The sequence below is a fragment of the Abramis brama genome, assembly GCF_963993115.1.
Source record: "Abramis brama genome assembly, chromosome: 18".
NCBI lineage: Eukaryota > Metazoa > Chordata > Actinopteri > Cypriniformes > Leuciscidae > Abramis > Abramis brama.
In genome coordinates, this window is record NC_139980.1 from 36018165 (window position 1) to 36042983 (window position 24819).

Below are 24819 nucleotides of genomic sequence, written 5' to 3' on the forward strand. Positions count from 1 at the left end.
TCCCTTGAGATAGCAATACACGCTTTAATTACATGTCGATTGGAATATTGCAATTCTTTGTACTGTGGCATCTCAAATTCCCAGGTTACTCGGCTACAATTGGTTCAAAATGCTGCAGCCAAATTTCATAAGTATGATCACACCACTCCTATTCTACATGCTCTTCATTGGCTTCCGGTTCATATTAGGATTGATTTTAAAACTCTCCTATTTGTGTACAAATGTCTACACCTTGCACCAAGCTACCTATCTGAACTGCTGCATCCTTACAGCCCTTCCAGAGTCTTACGATCGGGTAACCAGCATTTACTCATGGTTCCTTGTACAAGGCTGAAATGTAGAGGAGATAGTTATATGCGTTTGCGCCCGTGATATCAGGAAGCAGCGTAATACACACATGACGACAGGAGTGACGGCGGTGTGAGTTACTCTCCCACTTCTGCTGGTTTTACTGAGATCTCTTATCCCGTGCGAAGTGGCCGTTAATATTACAGACGTCCTGTGGTAAAATTACATTACTCCATCTACCCTTGTAAAGTTAATCGACCGCAGAGATCTCCAGATGTAGCACGGCCCCATGGGTCAGTCCATGTGTGTAACTCCACGTTACCTCCCTTAGGATGCGTTCCTTTCCGTCTGGACTCGACACACTTCCCCAGTGTTATCCAACCAGTCGTGGCTGTATTGGGCAAACAGAAATGAACAGCACTATCGACCTTCCCCTTGGAAAGTTCTGTCCTTTCATCCCATCAGGTACGGAGGTCTATGTGACGTACACGGGGTGCTGGGAAGGGTCGGCGGTCGTGTTCACACTGCGTCTGTCAGTGACTGACAGGGAGCGTCCCGGTTACTGATGTAATCCTCGTTCCCTGAAGGGGGGGAGGGAGACGTTACTCCTGTACAACTGCTGGAGGTCCTGGACCCCCGTCTCGGCTCCTGAATGAGTGAGTTGCACACGAGCCTATATTCCCGAATCTACGGGGAGTGGCTTGCCATGCAAATCTCACTCGCCAATGTCCATTGGCTTGTTTTGTTTCTGCTCGAAGGTGATTGGGTTCTCGAGCGAGATCCAGCTGTGTCTGCCGTAACGTCTCCGTTCCCTCCTTTAGGGAACCAGGGTTACATCAGCATCTGAGGCGCTCTCATCTAATAGTTCACAAGCTTGCAATTCGATTCAATTCTGATATTGATTCAATTTAGATTCGGTATTGATTAATTTAGATACAGTATATATCAGGTACAGTACAAAACAAATGCAGTACAGGGAAAAAATCTGAATCTGAAGTGAAGCTGTAAACTCTACAGGAACCCCGTCAGTCGCTGATATTACAGGGTACTCTTAACAACGGGTTTGATACAAACATTTATATTGCACTTAAGGCAGTTTTTATAATAATAACTTTTTATGTTTGTACTCCAATTTGTTGTTGAAATATAAACATTTAAAAGGTGGCTGTTATAAAAATGTTTTACATGACGGATTTATTCAAACATTCATTAAATATTGAAGGACACGTGAAGTAAAACTATAATGAATATGTAATATCGTGCATATTTATTGAAGTGAGATCAAAATTTATCATTAAAGAGCCAGATAAACACATTTATGGACTGAATTTAGTGATGAAACTGATGAAAGCTGAGAGTTTATTTCACATCAAAAGTATCAAAGCACAAAGATTATTGTGAATATTCGATAGTAGGAGCTACAGATAATTTTAAGTGAGTGTGTGTGTGTGTGTGTGTGTGTGTGAGAGTGTGTGTGTGTGTGTGTGAGTGAGTGTGAGTGTGAGAGTGTGTGTGTGTGAGAGTGTGTGTGTGTGTGTGTGTGTGTGTGTGTGAGTGTGTGTGTGTGTGTGAGCTAGCGGAAGTGTCTGAATCCGGGCATTGTGTGTGTAGGGCGCAGGAACAGTAGGATGGTGTTTTGCTGTGTCTCATTGAGAGCAATCCAAGCGCGTGTGGACGAAGCATCCATGTGGAACGTGATTGGCTCGAGTTCTGCTGCTACTGGAACGTGATTGGCTCGAGTTCTGCTGCTAGTGACGCATTAAACAGCAGTTCAGGAGAAGAACATGTGGCCGGATCTGCTCCAGTATGAATCTGGTTCCAGGTACGTGAGTCTTCAGTCAGAAGAGCCGGTGTTTGCTGTAGTGAGGGATGTGTGTCGTGACTGCATGTGTCATATGATCATAGAGGAGATTCATACATGCGATCGGCTAAACTGAGTCAGTTCTGTTCTTAATGATTGTATCTGAATAATCCTTCAGTTAAACTGTCTGGAAACAAGAGCTCTGATTGGTGTTCAGCAAGTGTCTCTTTACTAGCAGTGTGTTTTACACCAGGGGTCATCACATGGATTTTTATTTTTATTTTATTATGTTCCTTGTGATTCACTTATAATGTTAATAAAGTTTAAAAACATATATATATATATATATATTATAGATATAGATAGTAGAGGTCGACCGATAGTGGATTTTACCGATACCGATATTTAGGTTTGACCGTACATGCCGATAACCGATTATTCAACCGATATTTTTTAAAATGGAAATGGATTCACTTCTGTTGTAAAGATCATTAGTTATTAACTTAGGGGCCGCTAACACACACCGTTCTCACAGAAAACAGAAACTTTTAGTGTGTTCTGGCCGTTCATTCACACATCAGTGTTTGGAGCTCGAGAACACACACTCTGAAACAGGATCCAAGGTGCAGGTTCTGGAAAATGTTGAAACATGTGATCATCTCCGTGTAAACTTCAAAAACGTGGATCTGAAAGCGCTAACGGCGTGCTCATTTAGTCTATAGATGTGCGCGTTTGAATATATATGTGTGCAGACGTGTAGTCTTTCTTTACAAAGTGACATCACCAAATGACCTGTCTGGCTGCATAATACGTACATTTTTACACATCATCAGATTTACAGTTAATATACGTAACTCCTGAATCAAAAACACATCTTGAATAGACCGTGAATCACATGAAGCTTGGCCTTTCTGACATCATCAGCATCACATGAGATTTTTTGTGATCACTAGGACACTTTTCTCAATACTTTGGTCTCTTTTTCACACAGTTCTCAGTTTTCCCCAAAACTCCCAAAAATATTTATGTATTTATATATTTATTCCTGTGGTGGTATTTAACATTCTCGAGCTCCAAACACTGTCGTGTGAATGAACGGCCAGAACACATTAAAAGTTTCTGTTTCCTGTGAGAACGGTGTGTGTTAGCGGCCCCTAAGTTAATAACTAATGATCTTTACAACAGAAGTGAATCAATCAAAACTAACTTTTGATTTTTGAATCAAATAAAACAATAACTTTATTCTAGATCTGCTGTAAAGCCTAAACAATCTCTGTTACTGTAATCTCCTGTTATCACTGTAAAGCTGCTTTGAAACATCTCTATTGTTAAAGCGCTGTATAAATGAAGGAGACTCGAGCCAGTGAGCGAGCTTCTGTCCGTCAGTGACTCTGGAGTGTGTGGGGTTTTGGTCACTGGCGTGTGAGGAATCCAACCATATCTCTGTCACGGTTGTGAATGTTTGCTGAAAATAGTGTTGGGCGTGTTCAGTGTTCCGGAAGCTGGGGAAGGTCCAGGATCTGTGTTTGTGCGGGAAGCGTGCGGTGACAGATGGTGTGAGGACAGACTGGTGCCGATGGTCACGGTGGACACTGGCTCGTTGTGTGTATCGACACATCAGCTGAACACACACGAGGAACAGCTCCTCTAAAACACTCTTCAGATCTTCAGCTAGTGTCAGTTTCACTGACGAGTCAAACACTGCAACGCTGTCAACTTCTGACTCGACCAATCACGTGAGTTTGGGGTGGGGCTATCTGTCCGACTGACCAATTGCAGGTGTCACTGGAAGGGGTGTTTTAGAAACCCATGCTTAGGTTATATATATACACACAGTGTTTGTGTGTGTGTGTGTGTGTGTGTGTGTGTGTGTGTGTGTGTGTGTGTGTGTGTGTGTGTGTGTGTGTGTGTGTGTGTGAATGTGTTTTCAAAAGTTTGGGGCCACTAACAATTTTATTTTTTTGGAAGAAGTTAATACTTTTATTCATCAAGGACGCATTAAATTAATCAAAAGTGACAGTAAAGACATTTATAATGTTACAAAAGTTTCTTTTTTAAATAAAATGCTGTTCTTTTGAACTTTTTATTCATCAAAGAATCCTGAAAAATGATGTCCCTTGTGATTATTTAGGGGGCGGGACTATCTGTCTGACTGACCAATGACAGATGGGCAGCAGAAGCGTTTGATAAACAGTCTTTATTTGTCCAGTTCCTGTTGGTGACACAGAAATGACACAATTTCACTGCGTGTCTGGCAGCATCACCTCAGAAACTGCTTTTATTAAACTAGGGTTAGTAATGTTTAGTTTGCCAGTGTTTTGAAAGTTGCTGCCATTCTGCTGGTGTTCTGAGTGGTTGTCAGGACGTTGCTATGTGGTTGCTATGCTATAGTAATATATGGTTTGGTTCACAATCATATAAAATTCATCTTTCATTTGTCATTGATTATTTAATAGCAGCTTAAATTGCTTTTCATCCAGTCAGATTTCAGATTCTGAATGCTCTGTTTTATGTTAATGATGTTTGAGTCTTCAGGATCTCCAGGTGTTTTTCCTGATGGTGAATCAGCTGGAAACTCCATCCATCCTGTCTTTCATTTCTCTGCTAATGCGTTTGTGTTTTGCTGGTCTGTGAATGATGTGAATCGCTGTGCTCAAGTCTGTGTGTTGTGTTGTCTGTTGTGTAAGTGTTGTCTGTTGTGTTTGTGTTGTGTTGTCTGTTGTTTTGTTGTGTTTGTGTTGTGTTGGGTTTGTGTTGTCTAGTGTTGTCTGTTGTCTGTTGTTTTGTGTTGTGTTGTGTTGTGTGTTGTGTTGACTGTTGTGTTGTGTTGTCTGTTGTGTAAGTGTTGTCTGTTGTGTTGTGTTGGGTTTGTGTTGTTCCTCATGTTCTCTCCTCTCTCTCTTTCTCTCTCTCAGGTTATTCCAGCTTGTCCAGCATGTTTGGAAAGAAGAAGAAGCGTCTGGAGATCTCGGCGCCGTCTAACTTCGAGCACCGGGTCCACACGGGCTTCGACCCGCAGGAGCAGAGGTTCACGGGCCTCCCGTCGCAGTGGCAGAGTCTGCTAGCGGACACAGCGAACCGGCCCAGACCCGTGGTGGACCCGTCCTACATCACACCCATACAGCTCGCCCCCATGAAGGTGCTCACGCTCGCCCGCATCACTTCCTGCTCACGCTCGCATCACTTCCTGCTCCTGTGGCCCTCTCACCCGTCGGCAGCTCTCGTGCTTCACTGCTGTGTTTTAGAGTTAATGAGCTCTGGTCAAAAACATGACATAAAAATTATAAAGCGTCATGCAGGAGACGATCGCAGGCCAGTGAAAAAAAAAAAAAAAATGTGATTAAAAATAAAGAAATGCAAATGTGATTACAATAAATGAATAAATATTAGATTTCAATAGAAATGTGATTAAATAGATAGTTTTTGGTTAAAATAAATAAATAAAAATGTGAATAAATAAATACACATTAATTAATTTAAATAAATAAATAAAAATGTTTTAAAAAGAAAATAAATAAAAATTAGATTTAAATAAAAATGTGATTAAAATAAATAAATGAAATGCGATTAAAATAAATAAAAATGTTATTAAAATATATAAATAAATCAAATCTGATTAAAATATAAAAAAGTTATTAAAATAAATTAGATTTAAACAAATAAATAAACATTAGATTTAAGTAAATATAAAATGGGATTAAGTAAATAAATACATTTTATTAAAATAAATAAATAAATAAATATATTGCGATTAAAATAAATAAACAAATAAATAAAAATGTGATTAAAACAAATGAATAAACATTAGATTTAAATAAATAAATAAAAATGCTATTAAATAAATGTAAAAAAAAGCTATTAAAAAAAGAAAAATATTTTTATTAAAATATTTTTTTTTTTTAAATGTGATTAAAATAAATGAACAAATAAAAAAATGTGATTAAAATGAAAAATAAACATTAGATCTAAATAAATAAATACAAATGCTATAAAATAAAAATATGATTAAAATAAATAAATACATTTTAAATTCAAACAAAAAAGAGTGATTAAAATAAATTTTAAAAATTCATTAAAATAAATAGTAGATTTAAAAAAATAATAATTAAATAAAATGTCATTTTAAATAGATGAAGAAATAAATATTACAACTAACAGTGCAGTAGAATAATGAGTTGACAAAATAATAATATATCTATATTTAAAAAACTCAATATTTTTCCAAGTAATATATTGAAATATTTATCATATTATTTTTTTTGCAGTGAACATCAGTTAGGAAATCAAGAAACCTTGTCTCTCGATGCCTTGTAAATGTTAGGATGAAGTCCCTGTCCTGAGGATCATCCTGAACGCTCGATATCAGTGTGTGTCGATGCCGAACCCTAAGCAGTGGAGCAGCCGGAGCACCAGAGCTGCTGACTCCCTCTACACCTGCTGACATTCACGTGTGTGTGTGTGTGTGTGTGTGTGTGTGTGGGGTGGGGTGGGGGGGGGGATAAAGTGCCAGTGTCGCCTCTCTCCTGTCCTGTGTGTTCCTCGTCTCCTGTGTGTGTGTCCAGTGTCACTGCAAGTGTAATAGTTTGCATCACGTCATGCAGATAGACATATGAGCCCAACATTTACATTATCCAGATAGACATAATTATAAGCCCAACTTTAACATTATTACATTGCAAGGTGTACTTTAGTTTCCTAGGGAGCAGAGGTTCTACAGAACCAGGTCAGAGTCCATGACTGGCAAACCCTGAAATGTGGTTCTGGAGCGACACGAAGAGTAAATAATGAAGCTGAAAACACCAAGCCCTATGAAATACAGTTTACTTTTTCCCAAATTCCAGTTTTTCCATTTTCAGAATTTTCTGGATTTTTTTTCTCTCCAGTTTTAACTTTTTTGTAGTTTCTTTTTTCTTTCTTTCAGTTTTAGTTTTTCTGTATTCATTTTTTTCCCAGTTTAAAAGTTTTCTGGATTCCGTTCATAGTTTTATTTTTTATTTCTGGAATCGCTTTTTTTTTTTTTTTTTTTTTTTTTTTTTTCTATATTCCATTTTCACCCATTCAAGTTATTTTAATTGTTAAATTACATTTTTGTGCTCAAAAAGCATGGTTATTTAAATTAAATAATGAATATACAATTTAACAATAATTTTTAATCAAATTAAAACAATAAAAACTATTAAAAAACTAACCCAACTTAGCCCTAACTTCCTTTTTTTTTCCCCCAAATTCTGTTTTATTTTCCCCCAATTTCTAGTTATTCCATTTAAAATGTTCAGTATTCCGTTTTAATTGTAACATAAAATTTTTGTAATAAAAAAGCATGTCCAATTAATTTAAATCATGAAATGTATACAATTCACCATCATCAATTTCTGAAAAGTTGAGCATGCGTTGCGTTTGAGCTGATGTGTGTGTGATGTGTGTGTTACGAGGACTCGGGCACTGGCACCTCCAGGAGATCTGCTGTACTGTAGGAGATATCTCTGAAGAGGGATACACAGATATTAATTCTCTTGCTCTCTTCACAGATATCTCCCAAGAAAGTCCGGTTGGCTGAGTCGCCGTTGCGAAAAGTATGCCCTCTTTCCTTGCTTCTTAGTCCTCTCTCGTTTGTTTTCTCTCCTTCCCCCTGTTTTGGTCTTAATTTCCTTTGATTGGACACATGCATTTTTGGTCATGAGTGTATGATGTAGTTCTTACATCATTGTGTTTAGGGCCAAGATGCATGAGCCAAAAGACCAAACTAATGATGAACTCTGACGCTGTTGATCAGAAATGCATGTTTGCAGTTTGATTGCAGGATGGAAAGACGAGCGCGGAGCACGTGAGCTGATCCGATTCATAAACCTTTTATGAATGCTGCGTTATGTCATATGGCTTGATATGATGAACTGGATCATTAGATCTGAGACATGTCATTTCATGAAATATCAGAGTCCATCTGTTGGCATGAATCATAACATCTTGTGCTGAAGTTTTTATCGTGCATGTGTCGATATAACAAACCAGATGATGAAGGTCTGAGCTCATTCATGGACTGATGCAATCAAAATATATTCTAATGCTCCTCAAATAGGCTTGATTATTTATTTCAGGCAAAAATAAATGGAATATTCACCCAAATAATGACTTTTTAAAAAAATATTCTGAGTGTAAGACACTCTTCCTCAGTAGAAACCAATTTCGAATTAAATGTGTTTTAAGGCATGTGTTTGGGATATTTGGCTTTTTTAATGTGTTTTTGCAGACTAGTGCAAAGAAAACATCCAAAAACTTTTAAACACTTTTAAGTGTTTATTTTATCGCACTTTATGTATTTGTATCTGCAGATTTCCATTGCACTACAAAGTTTCTATCTCCACTTCAGCAGCACTTATACACACCAACATTTACAGGTTTATTCATATCTATATTCTGAAGGATTTTACTGTGGGGTTTGTTTCTATATCATTCACCTCATATTTATTTAACATTTTATTCCTGAAAACATGGCAAATATGTATTTTTACATTCAGTTGACAGTATTTTCTGATTTATGGAGTGATAAAAATAGAAATCCAAAATCCCCTCTATAAAAACGTCTCGGGTTACGACTGGTAATGAGGGTTACAGTCGTAACCCGAGACGTTCCCTTTCGAGGGAACTCGCGCTGCGTCGAGAATCGACACTTTGGGGAACGAAATGCCCACTGCGCCACACTCAGAGATATATGCCCTGGTGTGAAGCAATCTGGCACACTCAAGACGAGAGAACCCGGTGTAGAGGGCAGATCCAGACTGTAATGTTTTATGAAGGTGTGTGGGGAGGCCCAGCCTGCGGCATCACAGACCTCTTGAAGGGAAATCCCTGCTAGCAGAGCTTTAGAGGGAGCCATTCCTCTGGTTGAGTGGGCTCTTATCAGGAGAGGCAAAGGCAAGCTGCACGCCTCGTAAGCTGAAGAAATAGTTTCTACTATCCATCTGCTGATAGTTTGCTTTGAAGCAGGGGAACCCTTCTAGCTGGTCCGAGTAGCTGGTCCGACTTCCTCCAGCCCGAGGTTCTTCGGACTGGGCATAATAAATGTAGTTTAGCTTGCTCATCCGACACATGTGGTGGAGGATGGAATGCCTGAAAAATTATAGACCGTGCCACATTTGCAGGCACCTTAGGCACATAGCCGGGTCTAGGGTGGAGAATGACTCTTACTCTGTCAGGTGCGAACTCGAGGCAAGAGGGAGCAACGGATAGCGCCTGCAGGTCCCCGACTCTTTTTAGGGACGTAATAGCGAGCAGGAAGGCTACCTTTAAAGATACTAATTTCTCAGACACCTCATCCAAGGGTTCGAATGGTGGATAGGGATAACCCCTCAAGAACCACTGCCAGGTCCCACGTGGGGACCCTGGGCTGGATGACAGGCCTCATCCTCCTAGCTCCACGAAGGAAACGTACTATAAGTAGGTGTCTCCCCAAGGTGCCCACCCTTAAAGGCGTGTGGAAGGCAGCTACAGCCGCCACATAGACCTTAAGCGTGGACAGGGAGAGCTCGTCAGAGAAGCGACTCTGGAGGAACTCCAGCACTGAAGCCACTGGGCAGTTAACTGGGTCCAACTGATGTTCTCTGCAAGTTGAATACATTCCGTTTTAATGCATACAGTTTCCTCATGAGTTCTAGAGTTTAAGATGGTCTCAACAACCTCAGTTGAGAGACCAGCATTTATGAGTTGGTCCCCCTCAGGGGCCAGACCCACAGCTTCTACAGCTCCGGCCGAGGGTGAAATATTGTGCCCTCGGACTGAGAAAGAACGTCCCTACTGATCGGGATTTGCCACGGAGGGCCTGCTAGAAGAGCCATGATATCCGAAAAGCATACTCGGGCCGGCCAGTATGGGGCTACTAGGAGCAAGCTGATCCCGTACCGCCGGACCCTCTCTAGAACCCCTGGGAGCAGAGCGATCGGGGAACAGATCCACTTCCGCCTGACTAAACTCCCTCCATATCAACTCCACCGTCTTGGGGTGGAGTCTCCATTCCCCGGGCCTCAGCCCCTGCCTCGACAGGATGTCTGCTCCCACATTCTTGTCCCCGGGAATAAACATGGCTCTGACTGAGAGAAGTTTGCCCTGGGACCACAGAAGAACCTGATGTGCCAATCTGCATAGAGGGCGCGATCTCAGGCCCCCCTGTCGATTTATATACGAGACCACCGACATATTTTCTGTTCGCACTAGAACATGATGGCCTCTGAGGTCCGGAAGGAAATGTCTGAGGGCCAGAAATACTGCCAACATCTCCAGGTAATTGATGTGCCATGAAAGATGATGGTCCTTCCAAAGACCCCTGGTGTAGCGGCCTTCCATGACCTCACCCCAGCCTGTGAGGGATGCATCCGTGGTCAAAATTTTTCTCTGACTCGGTGCCCCCAACACAGGACCTTGGGACAGGAACCACGGTTTCTTCCACATGACCAAAGAATGAAGTCATCTGCGCGTTACTTTGATCGTGCGAAATGGGTTCCCCCTCTGGGAAACCCCTCTGGTCCTGAGCCACCACTGCAGGGCCCGCATATACAGCAGGCCAAAAGGAATCATGTTGGACGCTGCTGCCAGGAGACCCAAAACCCTTTGAAAGTGTTTGACAGTGATGGCCTGGCCTAGCTTGATACTCGTTACTGTGGTCAAGAAGGTGTTTATACGAGCAGGAGACAACTGTGCCTGCATCGTGACTGAGTCCCATACTACCCCCAGGAAAATAGTTCTCTGTAGAGGAATTAATGAACTCTTCTTGACATTGAGTCTTAATTCCAAGAACCTTAGATGATTCAGAACAACATCTCAATGTTGAACCGCCATCTCCTCTGACTGTGCCAGAATGAGCCAGTCGTCGATGTAGTTGAGGATGCGAATGCCTTGAAGTCTCAGAGGAGCAAGAGCAGCATTCATGCATTTCTTGAAGGTGCGAGGTGACAGTGCTAGGCCGAATGGAAGAACTCTGTACTGATACGCTTTTCCCCCAAAAGCGAACCTTAGAAACTTCCTGTGTTGGGGAAGGATGGATATGTGGAAGTAAACCACTTTTAGATCTATCGTGACAAACCAGTCCTCGGATCTGATCTGACTCATGATAATAGGCGTGGTTAGCATTTTGAACCTGAATCTCCTCAGAGACTGGTTCAATACCCTGAGATCTATAATAGGACGTAACCCCCCATCCTTCTTGGGAACTATGAAGTACCGGCTGTAGAACCCGGCCTCCCTCTCTTGAGGAGGAACCTGCTCTATGGCTTCCTTTGCTAAGAGGGACTGAACTTCTTGTTCCATGACCTGACCCTGCTTGTGGCTGACCAGCGTGTGCACAACCCCGCTGAACTCTGGTGGACGATACTCAAACTGAATTCTTTACCCCTTTTGAATTCTTTACCCCACTTTACCCAGTGAGATATATTTTGAAGACCTTTCCAGGTGTCTAGATAATCTGCTAGGGGGACCAGTCTCTCGAGACTGACCTCTGGTGTTATATTTGGGATTTTGGTGACCTGAAGCAGTTGACTGGCAGGAACTAACCAATTGAATTTTTCTACAGGCCTCGTGAGAGGAAGCGAACTCGACAGGGCCGCAATATTTTCGGGTGGATACTGCGATTTGCGTTCGCTGGAAACCAATACGTCCCGGAGCGCATTTAGCAGCGGGAGGCAAACATCGATTTCCTGAGGGTTCCCTCTTTGCCGAAGCCTTCCTTGCCTGAATGACAGTCCTCAGATCTGCCTTCGGCTTAGAAGACTTCGGCTGAGGGTCCAGGCCTTTTGCGGGGGTGCACGAGAGGCAACACTCTCCTTCGGCTGCTGCAGGTATGAGGAGCTGGCGGCTGCCTCGTGGGACTGCCCCCTGGCAGCAGACCCACGAGACCTAGGACGATGGCGGGGGATAAGTTGTTTGAAAATGGCTGACTGTCGTTTCGCCTCCTGAAACCTCTTGACGTCAGTGTTGACTGCGTCGCCGAAGAGGCCAGAAGGCGAAATCGGGGCATCAAGGAGGAAGGCCCTGTCCTTGTCCCCGATGCCCGACAGATTCAGCCACAGATGTCTCTCCGTAGCTACCAAAGCTGCCATGGAGCGGCCAATGGTGCGGACCGTCTCCTTGGTAGCCCGGAGAGACAAGTCGACCGCTCGACACATTTCTTTAATGTCGTTGAGGGTGACCTCCCCACTGTCATCCACCTCTTTGAGGAGGTCAGCCTGGTATGCCTGCAGGAGCCCCATCGTGTGCAGGCATGCACCAGCCCGACCTGCCACCATGTATGCCTTCCCAACCAAGGCCGATGTTCTATGGCAGGGCTTGGAGGGAAGCGCCGGAGCTCTCAGGGACGATGCAGCATCGGGTGAGAGATGGAATGCAAATGTCTCTGCAACCCGTGGCATCGTCCCATAGCCCTTCTCTTTCGAACCTATAATCAAAGAATAGATGTGGATATTGGGGCTCGAAAGTCGAGAAGAGAAGGGCTTATTCCACGATCTCGACACCTCGGTGTGGAGATCGTTGGAAAACGGGAGGCTCCGACCGCGAAGGCTGTGACCGGGCTTGCAGGAAGCGCTCATCGAGTTTGCTTTTTCTTGTCGCTTCCTGCTTTTCTGGTGGCCATTCAATATTTAACTTAGCCACTGCCCTGGTCACAACCTCCAGCAGCTCCTCAAAGGCAGGAGAAGGGGGTGGCGAGTCCTCACATTTCTCCGGCCTCGACGCTCAAAATATCCAACTCCTCGGAGCCAGATAATTCGAGCATCGGGTCCTCTTCACGGGCGGAAGAAGCCGCAGAGCGAGTGTCTGAGACTGACGCTGTTGTGATCCGGTGTCCTTTTATAGCTTCCGCATCACCGTCACATAAGACGTCACGAGTGACGTCATGACGCAACACCAATCTAGATTGGACTAGTTCCATACAGGCTTCAGACGCGTCACGCTGAAGGCGTTCCCCAAAGTGTCGATTCTCGACGCAGCGCGAGTTCCCTCGAAAGGGAACCTTTAACTCTATTATGTCAACAAAATCAAACAAGAAAATTGAACCTGGCTTTATCCACTGTTCAGATTTATGTGAAATGAATACGAATGCAGTATGTGCAGATTTAATTAGATAATGCGTCCTTGCATATTTAAACAAAACATTTCAGAAAACTTGCAATACAAAAAATGTGTGTAATTCTTAATGTAATCAAACTGGAGAAGTATAATGACATCTATTAGTTACATTTTCACCCTGTTCACCTGTGCTGTCTTGCCTTCGAGTTCAGTGTGTGTTCTGTGTGTGTGTGTGTTCTGTGTGTGTGTGTGTGTGGTTGATCGTCTCAGCCGTGTCAGGTCGACTGGTTTACCCATCAGGATCACTGCGTGAGTCACTGGGGTTTAGGCCGCTGTATTTTTAGAAAGCTTGGCTGTGACAGATGAATGATGCGTTTCCCTTATTGGCAGGCCGTGTGTGTGTGTGTGTGTGTGTGTGTGTGTGTGTGTAACCGAGAGGACGCGGAGGGAGTGTTTCGATGTGTTCCCATGCTTTAAACAGCTGTGTGTCCTGCAGAACTGCGTGCGCTTCGATGGACTCCAGCTTAATCAGTGTCACACAGTTACAGTTGCGGATCCCATGTGTGTTTTGTTCTGTAATGGACTTTCCATGTCGCAAAGTTGCGTTGCTGTCGGACCGCGGCGTGTCAGAGAGGATGCATGATTCAAATATCACGTCGTATAATATGTCCATTTGGTCCAGTTACTGGCACGCTCAAAGCCTGGAGCATTATTGAAGTTGAAGCCGGTTGCATCAAACTAATGGATAAAGCGTTTCCTATTCCCGGTTTAGCATCTCTTCAGGAACAGTGACGTCAGGAACGTCAGGAACAGTAACGTCAGGAACAGTAGGGACTGCAGTTGTTGCGTGGCAGTGTTGTGTGAGTTAGACGAGGCCTGAGGCGATGGGTGGGAAACCTGAGATCTGGCCTCTGTTGCTCAGCAAGCAGAACGTGAGCGCTCGGATCGGGCCAAGAGTGACCAACACACAGATGAACATCAGAACCGCAGATGAAGACGCTCTCGGATCTCGGCTTCCCAGCGGATCCAGATGGACCCGCAAACACACACAGGTACACACACAGGTGTGGCTTTCTGGACCCGTAAACACACACAGGTACACACACACACACACACACACACACACACACACACACACACACACACACACACACACACAGGTACACACACACACACACACAAACACACACAGGTACACACACACACACACACACACACAGGTACACACACACACACACACACTGTGGCTTTCTTGACCCGCAAACACACACAGGTACACACACACACTCACACACACAAACACACACAGGAACACACACACACACACACACAAACACACACAGGTACACACACACACAGGTACACACACATACACACACAAACACACACACACACACACACACACACTGGTACACACAGGTGTGGCTTTCTGGACCCGCAAACACACACAGGTACACACACACAAACACACACAGGTACACACACACACACTGGTACACACAGGTGTGGCTTTCTGGACCCGCAAACACACACAGGTACACAAACACACTCAGGTACACACACACACACAAACACACACAGGTACACACACACACAGGTACACACACAGACACACACAAACACAAACACACACAGGTATACACACACACACACACACACACACACACTCACACACTCACACACACAGGTACACACACACACACAGGTACACACACACACACACACAGGTACACACACTGCATCGTGCTTTATTTCACTTGGTTCCTTCATCAAGACACAAACACGTTTTGTCTCAGCTTTAAACACACATCGGGTGATTGCAGCTCTTCTTCTCATCAGACGCGTGTGTTGTAGTTTGAGGAAGTATTTCTCTAACAGTGAATATCAGGAATCTGCTCAGGATTATTCACACAGTGAGGAGAAACAGTTCATATTGAGAGTACAGTCTCCGTGTCTTCCCTGAGGACGTCATCTTCTGGAATGTTGATATTATCAACAGTGTTTTTGATCAGACTGGACGAATGTTTAAGGCACCTGTCCACTTCTGCTCTCGCCTGCTTCAGATTCAGTGTGAAGACGCACAAATGCGCTTCAGTTTCAGGAAAAAGATTTTAAAAAACTAACCTAATACAACCATAACTCCAATCATTTTCCCCCAAATTCCATTTTTTTCAAATTAAATTTGTCTGTATTTCCGTTTCTTTTCCTGTTTTAAGTTTTAAGTTTTCTGTATTATGTTTTTCTTTTTCATTTAAAAATTTTCTGGATTCTGTTTAAATTGTTAAATAACATTTTTGTAACCAGAAAGCATGTTTACACGTCTGATTTAAGGCTTCCTTTAATAATGTGGCATTCGAAACACAAAGCATCCACCAGCACTGAACACAGCGACCCCTCCTGAGTGTGTGTGTGTGTGTGTGTGAGAGTGAGAGTGTGTGTGTGTGTGTGAGTGTGTGTGTGTGTGTGTGTGTGTGTGTGTGAGAGTAATGTTTGTGTGTGAGAGTTAGTGAGTGTGTGTGTGTGAGTGTGTTTGATGTGTGTGTGATATGTGTGTGTGTGTGAGAGTGAGTGAGTGAGTGAGTGAGTGAGTGTGTGAGTGTGTGTGTGTGTGTGTGTGTGTGTGTGTGAGAGAGTGAGTGAGTGAGTGAGTGAGTGTGTGTGTGTGTGTGTGTGAGTGTGTGTGTGTGTGTGAGTGTGTGTGTGTGTGTGTGTGTGTGTGTGTGTGTCAGTGCATGTGTTTCAAAGCTGAAGATCATCAGTAGATGTTAACAGAATGTGTTAGTATATGATCAGAAGCCTTGTGTCGGATCTTAGCGTGTGTTGCACTGGATTACTTTAGGCAGTGTGTGTGTGAGTGTGTGTGTGTGTGTGTGTGGAGTGCTGATCCTCAGTGACGTGAGGAGAGACCGACGCCCTCTTGTGGTTATTGTGGGTACAGCGGTGAGTTCATCTTTAACACAGTGCATATTGCAGTTTCCAAGGCATCAGAGTACAGTGTGAATCTGTGGACACACTTCACAATTTCATTCAAGTCACGTTTATTTATACAGCGCTTTTAACAACACAGAGTGTTTCAGAGCAGCTTTACAGAGATAACAGGAAAATAATGCAACAAAGTTTGTTTCCAGAAGAAAATAGCGTCACAGTCCAGCTTAAGTAAGTTCAGTGATGGTTATTAATTTAAAAGTTATTAATTTAGTTCATTTATATATATATATATATATATATATAGCGGCTCTGGAGAAAACCGTGATGTCATCGTCCAGCTCAGTTCAGTTCTCATATAATGGTGTCAGTGCAGGAGATCAATAATATTGTTCAATATTAAATGTCCCCGACTGAGCGAGACAAAAGCCAAAGGCGACAGTGACAAGCAACCAAAAAAAACAAAAACAAAAAAAACATTCATAATATAATACAAACTAAAGATAACAGTGTTTTGCTACAATTCTACAGTAAAAATATTGCAAAATATTCTGAATCTTAAAAATGGAACTATCAAAACGGTTTGATGTTGCAGAAGTCTTCCAGTTTCATCAACATCTGTAATGACACATGGAGGACGAAACACAACTGAGTTCAGAACAGTAGAGCCACTCTTCTGTCAGAAACACACACACACACACACTCTCACACACACTCAGTATGAACAGTGTGTGGGTCATTAATGTTCCGCATCATCATCTGAGATCCGTCACTGAGAAACTGACATTTTTTTTTGTTGTATTTTTCAGTATTTTTTTTATTTTTTTTTCGATCTCTAGGACTGGGTGAGCTGGTGATTGCTCTGTTGCTGTACGTACATGTGATTTAACGGGACAATGAGGGACACGTGTGAGAGAGATCAATGTGCTACTATTATACTATATGTAAATATTAATTTACATTCGTTTGAACGCCTGTTTGCCCTTACGCTCATATGCTGGATGATGACATGTTCTACACCGCCAGTACGCGGGGCTAACCGTGACCGGCTCCGAGAATCCGCACAGGTCTGAGGAACAGGCTAGAGGAGGTCTGAGGGAATCAGGGATCAGTCTGAGGAACAGGCTAGAGGAGGTCTGAGGGATTCAGGGATCAGTCTGAGGAACAGGCTAGAGGAGGTCTGAGGGAATCAGGGATCAGTCTGAGGAACAGGCTAGAGGAGGTCTGAGGGATTCAGGGATCAGTCTGAGGAACAGTCTGAGGAGGTCTGAGGGATTCAGGGATCAGTCTGAGGAACAGGCTAGAGGAGGTCTGAGGGATTCAGGGATCAGTCTGAGGAACAGGCTAGAGGAGGTCTGAGGGATTCAGGGATCAGTCTGAGGAACAGTCTGAGGAGGTCTGAGGGATTCAGGGATCAGTCTGAGGAACAGTCTGAGGAACAGTCTGAGGAGGTCTGAGGGATTCAGGGATCAGTCTGAGGAACAGGCTAGAGGAGGTCTGAGGGATTCAGGGATCAGTCTGAGGAACAGGCTAGAGGAGGTCTGAGGGATTCAGGGATCAGTCTGAGGAACAGTCTGAGGAGGTCTGAGGGATTCAGGGATCAGTCTGAGGAACAGGCTAGAGGAGGTCTGAGGGAATCAGGGATCAGTCTGAGGAACAGGCTAGAGGAGGTCTGAGGGATTCAGGGATCAGTCTGAGGAACAGTCTGAGGAGGTCTGAGGGATTCAGGGATCAGTCTGAGGAACAGGCTAGAGGAGGTCTGAGAGATTCAGGGATCAGTCTGAGGAACAGGCTAGAGGAGGTCTGAGGGATTCAGGGATCAGTCTGAGGAACAGTCTGAGGAGGTCTGAGGGATTCAGGGATCAGTCTGAGGAACAGGCTAGAGGAGGTCTGAGGGAATCAGGGATCAGTCTGAGGAACAGGCTAGAGGAGGTCTGAGGGATTCAGGGATCAGTCTGAGGAACAGTCAAATCAAATCAAATCAAGTATATTTGTATAGCGCTTTTCACAATACAGATTGTATCAAAGCAGCTTCACAGTATTAAAATAAAATAATACAACAAAGTTTGTTTCTAGTGGAATTTATTGATTGATAGAATAAAATTAAATATCCCCAAAATATCCCCAACTGAGCAAGCCAAAGGCAACAGTGGCAAGGAACCGAAAAAAACTCCATCAAGCGTCCTAATGGTGTCCTAAAACTCCATCAGGTGACCTAATGGAGAAAAAAAAAACCTTGAGAGAACCCAGGCTCAGTCGGGGGCCAGTTCTCCTCTGGCATTTATGAACTAGAGGCCGGATTGTAGTTTGAAACTGTGAGATTAACAATATTATATGAATGCCTGGCTGAAAAGATGCGTCTTTAATCTAGTTTTAAACTGGGAGAGTGAGTCCGAGCAACGAACAGTATCAGGAAGGCTATTCCAGAGTTTTGGAGCCAAATGTGAAAATGCTCTCCCTCCTTTGGTTGATCTGGATATCCTAGGTATGACCAAAAGCCTTGAATTTATTGATCTTAAAGAGCGCGATGGATTATAGGGTGATAGAAGATCCGCTAAATAGACTGGAGCTAAGCCGTTTAGGGCTTTATAAGTCAGTAGCAATACCTTGTAATTAATACGGAACTTTATAGGTAGCCAATGTAGTGATGATAAAATTGGTGTTATATGATCATATTTTCTTGATCTAGTAAGAACTCTAGCGGCTGCATTTTGGACTAACTGTAGCTTGTTTATTGAGGATGCAGGACAACCGGCCAACAAAGCATTACAGTAATCTAGTCTTGAGGTCATGAATGCATGAACTAACATTTCTGCATCAGAAACTGATAGCATATTACGTAGCTTAGCAATGTTTCTAAGGTGGAAAAAGGCTGTTTTTGTAACATACGAAATATGATTTTCAAAAGACAGGTTGCAGTCTAATATAACACCCAGGTCTTTTACTGTAGAGGATAAAGTAACAGGACATCCTACGATGTCAAAGTTGTATTGTGAGAGGTTCTGTGGGCGGTTTTTTGAACCGATAAGTATTACCTCTGTCTTGTCTGGATTTAATAATAGAAAATTACGCGTCATCCAATCTTTTATATCTTTAACACACTCTGTCAATTTGGATAATTTAGCGTTTTCATCCGGCCGTGATGAAATATATATTTGAGTGTCATCAGCATAACAATGGAAACTAATTCCATGTTTCCTTATAATATTTCCAAGTGGCAGCATATATATTGAGAATAACAGAGGGCCTAACACAGATCCCTGCGGCACTCCATAGTTTACTGGAGTTATGATCGATTTTTCTCCATTTAAATAGACAAAATGGTAGCGGTCAGATAAATATGATCTAAACCAGCTTAATGCTTGTCCTTGAACACCAGTATAATTTTGTAGTCGATCTAAGAGTATTGTGTGATCTATAGTATCGAACGCAGCACTTAGATCCAGTAAAACTAGTATTGAGATACAGCCTTGGTCAGAAGCTAAGAGTAAATCATTTGTGATTTTAACGAGCGCAGTTTCAGTGCTATGATGCGGCCTGAATCCTGACTGAAACTTTTCATAGATGTCATTTTCTTGCAAGAAAGAGCCCAGTTGAGTGGACACAACTTTTTCTAGTATTTTAGACATAAAAGGTAGATTTGAAATGGGTCTATAATTTGCTAGATTATGCGGGTCTAATTGTGGTTTCTTAATGAGAGGTTTTATCACTGCCAGTTTAAATGTTCTTGGAACATGACCTAAAGATAAAGACGAGTTAATAATATTGAGGAGAGGCTCTTCCACTACAGGTAACACTTCCTTCAGTAGTTTAGTTGGTATAGGATCTAATAAACATGCTGTTGTTTTAGATGAAGTGATAAGTTTATTTAACTCTTTTTGTTCTATAGTTGTAAAGCACTGTAATTGTTCTTGCGGGGGGAAAATTGAGGCTGAATTATAAGGTGCGATTGAGGATTGAACGTTTACAATTGTGGTTCTGATGTTTTCTATTTTCTCAGTGAAGAAGTTCATGAAATCATTACTACTAAACTGTAACGGGATATTTTGTTCGGGTGACGTCTGTTTATTTGTTAGTCTAGCCACGGTGTTAAATAAAAACCTAGGATTGTTTTGGTTGTTTTCTATTAGTTTGCGGAGGTGCTCAGCCATGGCCGCTTTTAGGGCCTTTTTATAACGTGACATACTGTCTTTCCACGCGATTCTAAAGACCTCTAAATTAGTTTGTTTCCATTTACGCTCTAAATTACGGGTTTCTCTCTTTAGAACATGCGTAGTATTATTGTACCATGGTGCTTTAATTTTCTCTGTGACCTTTTTTAATCTAACGGGTGCAACAACATCCAATGTTCTAGAGAGAATGGTGCTCATAGTGCTAGTTAGTTCTTCTAGTTCATCTGTTTGTTTGGGTTCAGGCAGCAGCTGAGACAGATCAGACAAGCAACTCGAGAAATTATCTATGGTGGATGGAAGGATTGATCTGCCTGGTCGAAAACGCGGCGCCGCATGACATATTACAGCAGTACGTAATATGCAAGTTACCAAGTAATGGTCAGTGACATCATCACTTTGTGGAATGATATCTATATCGGTTGGATCGGTTCCATATGATATAATTAAATCGAGTGTGTGATTAAGACGATGAGTTGGTCCGGTGACGTTTTGTTTGACCCCAAATGAATTTAATAAATCTATAAACGCAGTCCCTAACGCATCATTTGGATTATCTACGTGTATGTTAAAATCTCCAACAATTAATGCTTTATCTACATTGACCAATAGATCTGAGAGAAAATCTGCAAACTCTTTTAGGAAATCAGCGTAAGGCCCAGGCGGTCTATATACGGTAGCCAAGGCTAGAGATAATATGGATTTTTTTCTAACATCTAAGAGCGTAACATTTAGTACAAGTATTTCAAACGAAATAAACTTATAACCCGTTTTCTGAGTAACATTGAGAATATCTCTATAGACCGCTGCAACACCGCCGCCACGACCAATCAGACGGGGTTCGTGCTTATAGGAGTATCCAGATGGAGTAGACTCATTTAGACCGAAATAATCATTAGGTTTAAGCCAAGTTTCAGTAAGGCAAAGCACATCGAAGCTATTATCCGTGACTATTTCATTTACAATAACTGCCTTAGGTGTGAGTGATCTAATGTTTAGAAGACCTAGCTTTAGAAATTGTTTTTGGTTACTAATAGCAACATTTTCTGGTTTAATAACAATTAGATTTTTTCTAGATCCTGCAGTAGATTTATTATTTGATCTCACTAAACGAGGAATAGACACAGTTTCTATGCAATGTTCTACACTATTTATATCAGTTAATTTGGTGCAGCAGAGACTATGATTTGAACTTTTGGTTACTAGTCAAAAGGTATTTAACATTTTGGAGATGTTATCTGACAGAAGATCCGATCCGAATCTGCTTGGGTGTAAGCCATCAGCACGGTAAAGCCTAGGACGCTCCCAAAACAGATTCCAATTATTTACAAAGAGCAGTTTCTGCTCATTGCACCATGACATTAACCATTCATTTAGCGCGAATAATCTACTAAACTTTTCATGACCTAGTCGGTACGTGGGAAGCGGTCCTGACACAATGATCGTTATATCAGGCGATGTGCTGCGTACCGTATCGATCAGATTCCTGAAGTCTTTCTTCAGAACCTCTGTCTGTCGCAGCCTGATGTCGGCCCCTCCCGCGTGCAGGACCACAGTTCCGACGCGCTCGTTCAGAATCTCGGGAACGTGAGCAGCGATTTCAGAAACACGAGCACCAGGAAAGCAGTGACTATGCACCTTACTTTTATTTAACGTAGCTTGTACGTGTCGAACGATGGAATCACCGATGATCACAGCATCGCGTTCTGTTTCGCGAAGAGGGGAGAAGCGGTTTTGTGTGGATATCTCGAAAACCGGGAGGGTCGGAGAGAGTCTTCTTGGTCTAGACCTGACTCGCGTCTTCCGCTGCGGAAATATCCAGGCTTCGTGGTGGCATGTTGGAGCCGGCGTAAACGAGACCATAGCTGATCGCGGCCTCGACGCTCGTGACCGATGTTGAGAAACGCAGGGAGTAGACGAGGTCGGAGTCAGCGGGTTAGTAACGTTGATCACTGATTTGTGTGCATCGGCGCGTGATGTTTCAAGAGCTAACCGCCGGTCTATCAGCTCGGCTTTTCTCACTAAAAGGTCGTGGATCTGTTTCTCAACAGCTTCCAGCTCAGACTGCAACGCGTGTAGCTCAAATGTGTCCTCACCTGCACCAAAAGGTAGACTACTTACATCTGATATATTCGCCATTTTAACAGATGGACAGTAAGTTAAGTTAGCAACGACGCTATCAGTGATGCTATCAATATTAATACTAATTTATGACTGAAGTCTTGGATATAATCCGTCTTTTTAGTGGTACCGGTGTAGAGTAGACGCACGATAGGCGAAAAAATGTTTGTTTGTAAGTGAGTGTGGAGAAGACGCGTTCAGCCGTGATCCACAGGAGTAACCTATAAGAGTATCCGACGTTGGATCACTACGACCTCCTCAGTCTGAGGAGGTCTGAGGGATTCAGGGATCAGTCTGAGGAACAGTCTGAGGAGGTCTGAGGGATTCAGGGATCAGTCTGAGGAACAGGCTAGAGGAGGTCTGAGGGAATCAGGGATCAGTCTGAGGAACAGGCTAGAGGAGGTCTGAGGGATTCAGGGATCAGTCTGAGGAACAGTCTGAGGAGGTCTGAGGGATTCAGGGATCAGTCTGAGGAACAGGCTAGAGGAGGTCTGAGGGATTCAGGGATCAGTCTGAGGAGGTCTGAGGGATTCAGGGATCAGTCTGAGGAACAGGCTAGAGGAGGTCTGAGGGATTCAGGGATCAGTCTGAGGAACAGGCTAGAGGAGGTCTGAGGGATTCAGGGATCAGTCTGAGGAACAGGCTAGAGGAGGTCTGAGGGATTCAGGGATCAGTCTGAGGAACAGTCTGAGGAACAGTCTGAGGAGGTCTGAGGGATTCAGGGATCAGTCTGAGGAACAGGCTAGAGGAGGTCTGAGGGATTCAGGGATCAGTCTGAGGAACAGTCTGAGGAGGTCTGAGGGATTCAGGGATCAGTCTGAGGAACAGTCTGAGGAGGTCTGAGGGATTCAGGGATCAGTCTGAGGAACAGGCTAGAGGAGGTCTGAGGGATTCAGGGATCAGTCTGAGGAACAGGCTAGAGGAGGTCTGAGGGATTCAGGGATCAGTCTGAGGAACAGTCTGAGGAGGTCTGAGGGATTCAGGGATCAGTCTGAGGAACAGGCTAGAGGAGGTCTGAGGGATTCAGGGATCAGTCTGAGGAACAGTCTGAGGAGGTCTGAGGGATTCAGGGATCAGTCTGAGGAACAGTCTGAGGAGGTCTGAGGGATTCAGGGATCAGTCTGAGGAACAGGCTAGAGGAGGTCTGAGGGATTCAGGGATCAGTCTGAGGAACAGTCTGAGGAGGTCTGAGGGATTCAGGGATCAGTCTGAGGAACAGTCTGAGGAGGTCTGAGGGATTCAGGGATCAGTCTGAGGAACAGGCTAGAGGAGGTCTGAGGGATTCAGGGATCAGTCTGAGGAACAGTCTGAGGAGGTCTGAGGGATTCAGGGATCAGTCTGAGGAACAGTCTGAGGAGGTCTGAGGGATTCAGGGATCAGTCTGAGGAACAGGCTAGAGGAGGTCTGAGGGATTCAGGGATCAGTCTGAGGAACAGGCTAGAGGAGGTCTGAGGGATTCAGGGATCAGTCTGAGGAACAGGCTAGAGGAGGTCTGAGGGATTCAGGGATCAGTCTGAGGAACAGGCTAGCAGGGAAACATCACATTTTATACTAAAATAAATTGCCTTAAGAAGAGACTAGTTTATTTTCCTTTAATAGACTATGCAAAGATTCAATGCGTTTTACAGGATTCGGGGCATCTTGAACTTGTACTGTTTATCGCATTTTTTATGATCATATTTCTTATTGTGGTATTGTAATTTCAGGGAAGAATAAAAAGACATAATGTAAATGCGGGACACGGCTGACGTCTAGCGGGACAAACTATCAGCTTCTGGACTGTCCCGCATTTAGTTTCTCATTTCTCAAACACTTAACTCACTTTCATCCAGTTCTCCTGATCTTTCGGTTCGGCACAGCAGTGAACATCCCAAAACTCCCAGAACACTTCCTCCTCCTCAACACTAGTCACTGTTACAGTGTTACACAGTGTGTGTGTGAATGAGTGTGTGTGTGTGTGTGTGTGTGTGAGAGTGTGTAAATGAGTGTGTGTGTGTGTGTGTGTGTGTGTGTTTGTAGAGTGTGTAGTGTGTAATGTGTGTGTAGTGTGTGTGTGTGTAGAGTGTGTAGTGTGTAATGTGTGTGTAGTGTGTGTGTGTGTGTGTGTGTGTGTGTGTGTGTGTGTGAATGAGTGTGTGTGTGTGTGTGTGTGTGTGTGTGTGTGTGTGTGTGTGTGTGAGAGTGTGTAAATGAGTGTGTGTGTAGAGTGTGTAGAGTGTGTAGAGTGTAGTGTGTGTGTGTAGAGTGTAGTGTGTGTGTAGAGTGTGTAGTGTGTGTAGAGTGTGTAGAGTGTAGTGTGTGTGTAGAGTGTAGTGTGTGTGTAGAGTGTAGAGTGTGTATCGTGTGTAGAGTGTAGTGTGTGTGTAGAGTGTAGTGTGTGTGTGTGTGTGTGTGAGTGAGTGAGTGTGTAAATGAGTGTGTGTGTGAATGAGTGTGTGTGTGTGTGTGTGTGTGTGTGTGTGAGAG

At 43.3% G+C, this 24819-nt stretch overlaps 1 protein-coding gene across 5 annotated transcripts in view; it reads left to right on the top strand.

Annotated features, from left to right (window-relative positions):
- The window catches only part of pak5 (p21 protein (Cdc42/Rac)-activated kinase 5), a 69815-nt gene that overhangs the window by 12096 nt on the left and 32900 nt on the right, over nucleotides 1-24819 (top strand). The window contains exons 1-3 of one of the 5 annotated variants that reach the window (XM_084090231.1): nucleotides 3633-3825; nucleotides 5005-5228; nucleotides 7618-7662. In XM_084090231.1, coding sequence (XP_083946357.1) covers nucleotides 5025-5228; nucleotides 7618-7662 — 249 coding nt within the window. In that variant the 5' untranslated portion in view covers nucleotides 3633-3825; nucleotides 5005-5024. Of the gene's footprint in view, nucleotides 1-3632; nucleotides 3826-5004; nucleotides 5229-7617; nucleotides 7663-13549; nucleotides 14235-24819 lie in introns of those variants that run through there. The other 4 variants (XM_084090230.1, XM_084090232.1, XM_084090233.1 and 1 more) reach the window with 4 other exon arrangements.